Source organism: Lipotes vexillifer, unplaced genomic scaffold, assembly GCF_000442215.2.
Source record: "Lipotes vexillifer unplaced genomic scaffold, Lipotes_vexillifer_v1.1 scaffold382, whole genome shotgun sequence".
Lineage (NCBI taxonomy): Eukaryota > Metazoa > Chordata > Mammalia > Artiodactyla > Lipotidae > Lipotes > Lipotes vexillifer.
This window is the reverse complement of record NW_006780611.1, coordinates 8,567,597-8,572,031: the sequence shown is the minus strand read 5'-3', so window position 1 is coordinate 8,572,031 and position 4,435 is coordinate 8,567,597. Positions and strand designations below refer to the sequence as shown.

At 58.0% G+C, this 4,435-nt stretch overlaps 1 protein-coding gene across 1 annotated transcript in view; it reads right to left on the bottom strand.

Annotated features, from left to right (window-relative positions):
* Positions 1 to 1,068: 1,068 nt before the first annotated feature.
* The window catches only part of MRTFA (myocardin related transcription factor A), a 170,798-nt gene continuing 167,431 nt past the window's right edge, over positions 1,069 to 4,435 (bottom strand). Inside the window, exons 16-18 of the mRNA XM_007454102.1 lie at positions 4,320 to 4,427; positions 3,917 to 3,977; positions 1,069 to 1,568 (exon numbers count right to left, since the gene is read on the bottom strand). Coding sequence (XP_007454164.1) covers positions 1,069 to 1,568; positions 3,917 to 3,977; positions 4,320 to 4,427 — 669 coding nt within the window. The remainder of the gene's footprint in view (positions 1,569 to 3,916; positions 3,978 to 4,319; positions 4,428 to 4,435) is intronic.

Below are 4,435 nucleotides of genomic sequence, written 5' to 3'. Positions count from 1 at the left end.
CCCCCCCCCCCTCCATTCCATGGAGATGGACTGACAGGCGGGGTTTTTGTTTTTATTTTAAGAAGTTCACACAGCTTTCCCACCTCTGTCCCAGCACTGGTTCTGGTGACTTCATCCCTGATCCCCTGTGAATGACAATGACCAGCAGGCCAGAAGGGAGGCCAGGCCCCAGGGCAGGAGGAGGCCTATAGCTTGAGGGCCACCTCTGGCTCCACTGCTGTCCCAGGGCCGTGGTGGCTGCAGTGAGGCAGGGGGAGGGAATGTGGGCAGGGGGCCAGGAAGCACCTCCGCCCTCGTGGCACTGATAAGGAGCAGGACAGGTGCGGCACAGGCTGTGACGAGGCGTCTATACGGGGCGTCTATACGTGTCAGATACAAGTGATGGGTGGGGCCAGGGTAAGCTGTGTTCATCCCCGGGAGCCGTGGCTTCAGGCCCTTCCGTGTGCACAGAGTAGAACCGGGGGTGGGGGGCTGCATTCACCCCCCACCCACCCCCCAAGATATATATGTATGGCGATATATAATATAGAGGTATATACACCTGTACAGAAAACGTTTGCCACCAACCACTAAATGGTTACACTACACCAAGACACTAAAATGGCAGGAGCCCCCCTCCCGGGAAGCCTGGGTCGGTGGTGTTGGCATCACGAGGGTGGTGAGGTAGAGGCCCAGCCAGTTCCTTCCCTTGCAGGGAAGGGGAAGGGAAGGAAGGACATGCACCCCTTGCCCTGCCTCAGCCTCGCCTCCTGAGCAAACTGCAGCAGACAGGTGCACCCCGACCTCACAAAAGGAGGTCAAATAGAAGCCCCTGGTCCATCCAGGTCTCCGAAACCCCAGGTTGGGACCCAGAGCTGCTTCTTGGAAGCTCTTCTCCTTGGGGAGCCAGAGCCAGGTGTGGGGACACCCTCCTCCGGCCTCCCACGGAGGGGAAAGCAGGGCCTGTGATTGTCAGGACTCATGACCACGTGGAGAGGCTGCATCACGCAGGAGAGCGCTGAGCTCCCTGGAGTTCCCGAGGTCTCCGACTTTCCAGCCCTCCCAGCCCCCGGCTCTGCAGCCCCAGAGCTACAAGCAGGAATCCCAGTGTAGCTGCAAGTCGTGGCCGTCGAGGAAGTCCGTGGAGAAGAGGCTGGGGGCTGTGGTGCTCGGGGCCATGCTGAGCACCGGCCCGCCCGACGACAGCTCCAGCCAGTCCATGCCGTCCAGGTGGCCATCAGCCAGGTCCAGGCCCACACCACTGGGCTCAGGCGCAAAGTGCAATTCCGAAGTGTCCATGGGAGAGGGGGGGTGGTCCAGGATGGCAGAGCTGCTCAGCATCTGGCTGTGGAGGTCGTCGATGAGGGAGAGGGGCTCTGGCCCCTCGTGCCCGCCGGTCAGCAGGGGCAGCCCTGTGCTGCTCTCCAGGAAGTCCTCCAGGCGCCCAGGGAGGGCCGGCGAGCCGGATGGAGGCGGGACAGCCTGAGGGAGCTCGGCGGACGGCGACGGCTGTGCGTCCAGGGGTGACCCGCAGGCTGCTGTCGGGGGGGACTTCTCTTTCCCCGGCTCCTTGAAATCTGCTGAGATCTCTGCCAATCAAGAAAGTGAATGGGTGTCTGACACCAGCCTGACGATGACCTGCAGTTGGGACCCCGCCTTACACCACATACAAAAAATAACTCAAAATGGGTCAAAGATCTAAATTTAGGAGCCAAAACTACAAAACTCTTACAAGGGAACATCTTCATGACACTGGATTTAATGATTTCTTAGTTATAACACCAAAGGCACAAGCAATGGAAGAAAAAATAAACGACTACATAACAATTTAAAACTTTTGCACATCAAAGGTCACTATCAAGACTGAAAAGACTGCACAGCAACTATACTTCAAAAAATTCAAACAAGTAAGATAACCCATGGAATGGGAGAAAAAAATCTGTAAACTATCTGATAAATGATATCCAGAATAAAGAACTAGAACTCAACAAAATCCAGCCGAAAAGTGGACAGACATCTCTCCAACAGACGATATTCAAGTGGCCTATAAGCTCGCGAAAAGATGCTCGACGTTATTAGGCATTAGGGAAATGCAAGTCAAAACCACAGTGAGATATGTGACTTCACAACTACGAGGCTGGCTATTATCAAAAAACTTTCTTGAGAAAAAGAGTTGGTGAGGATGTGGAGCAACTGGAACGCTTGTGTGTTGCTGGTATGAATGAAGATGGCACAGCTGTGTGGAAAACAGTTCTGTGGTTCCTCAAGAATTAAAATACAGAATATGACCATATGATCTAGCAAGTCCACTTCTGGGTATGTACCCCCCAAAGAACTGAAAACAGACTCAAACAGATACCAGTGTTCATACAGCATTACTCACAATGGCCAAAAGGTAGCAACAACCCAAATGTCCAGTGGATGAAGGGCTGAACACAATGTGGTACATACACACGATGGAATACTCTTCAGCCACAAAAAGGAAGGAAATTCTGATACAAGCTACAACATGGAAGAACCTTGAGGACATTACGCTAAGTGAAGCCAGCCAGAAACAAAAGGACAAATAGTGTATGATTCCACTTAGGGAAGGTATCTAGAATAATCAATTCACAGACAGGAAGGAGAAGAGAGGTTACGGGGGCACAAGGGGGGACGGAGGAATGGGGAATTAGTGTATAAACGCCTGACCAGCTGTCTCCCACAGCCCCAGCCTCTTCAACCCGCTTCAAGCAGGCTCTGGCCATGGCCCCTCTGCAGCACCCTGGCTGATGTCACCAGCTGCCACCACAACACAGCCCGGGACCGGATCTTGGTCCTCCTCTTTCCTGACCGCCCATCAGCAGCCCATGGCCTCAGGATGTCATCCTCTCAAGGGCGCACTCCCACCCTCCACCCGCTGCTCAGCTTCATTGGCTTGCGCCCCTGCCTCCACCTCGCCCTCTCTGCTCGCCCTGCCTCACTGCTCCAAACGCCCCCCACCCTCACCCCGATGCCAACAACTCCCCAACTCCTGACTCAGCCCAGACCTTGCCTGGGCTGGCCATGTGGCCCTCCACTCAGCTGTCTAGGGACTGAGGCTGTGACCGACGCGGCTCCCACTCGCCCCGGCCCACACCCCCTGCGCTCATGCTGCCGCACCCAGTAACTCCCCACACCCTTGGCCTCATCCTTGGCTGCCCTGGGGTCCCCTCGCCACACACCTAAGCCATGAGGAAACCATACTGGCGCTCTCTCCAAGATACACCCAGGTTCCAGCCCTTCTGCGCTTCACCGCTGCCTCCCGGCCCACACACCCCGCTCACGCCTGGACCACCGCGCCTGCCTCCCTGCTCCTGCCCTTCCAGCGGGGCAACGCTTCCCTCAAAGCTGTGCCATGGCTTCCAGCGTCACCCAGAGCCCATGGGCTTCCGCCCAGCGCCCACCCACCCCCCGCCCCACCCCCGGGTGCCCGTCAGCCCTGCAGGCTCAGGAGCTCCCCATGGACGCCTGTGGCTAAACTGCACCTGCCCGGCGAGGCTGACCCCGACACCCCTCGCACCTGCGACCCTTCCCGTCCTGGCTTTTCCTAATACCTGTCTGACACACGATAATTTACTTATTTCATTCACCATTCATCTCCCCATGCTGGGCTATAAGTCCCGCCGAGGCAAACGTCTCTCTGGCTCACTGCTACGCCCTGGGCTGCGGGCACGGCGCCGGCCACGCAGCAGGTCAGGGTGAGGCATACGTGGGTCGAGGACGGCACCCCAGGGAGTCCCTGCCCAGGCCTTGGAGAAGGGACGCGTCTCACACATTACCGCATCCAAAGCACCAGGCCTGCCGGGCATCGTGTTCAAGAACGAAACCAAACCCAATAACCAACCAGCCTAGGAAAGGAGACAACTTGTGAAGAAAGGAGGAGGTCGGGGAGCAGAGCGGTGGGCCTGGACTTTACCTCCACTCTGAATCAGAATGTCGAACAGGTCATCCATCTGCTGGCTTGAGGAACCATTTTCCTGTGGCGCAGAAATAAGAAAATGAAATGGAAGTCTAGAACAAGAGGCCCCCCAGCCTGGCTCAGGGCACAGACCCTACCTTGTGGCCCTGAGCCAGCAGCCAGGCCCACAGAGCCGGGCGGCCTGCGCTCAGGCTCCCGGAGCCCACACTCACTCCTGCCCGATGGCTTCTCTCCAAGGCGCCTCTGAACTGCGAGGCTGGCTCCTGCCTGCCCCACCCTCCAGCCAGGCCCGGGGGACTGTGGGAGCCGAGCCCAGCCCAGCCCAGCCCAGCCCAGCCCAGCCCAGCCCAGCCGCTGAGGCGGCCGCCCACCCAGCCAGGCCCCGGTCCACCCTCTTTACCTGCTGTCTGGGCTGCTGGCTCACAGCTTCCTCATAGCCAGGCGGCTCCTTCTTCGGCAGAGAAGTGGGGGTCCCAAAAAGGGGCTGTGGCGGGGGGGCCCGGGGCCCCTCGCGTC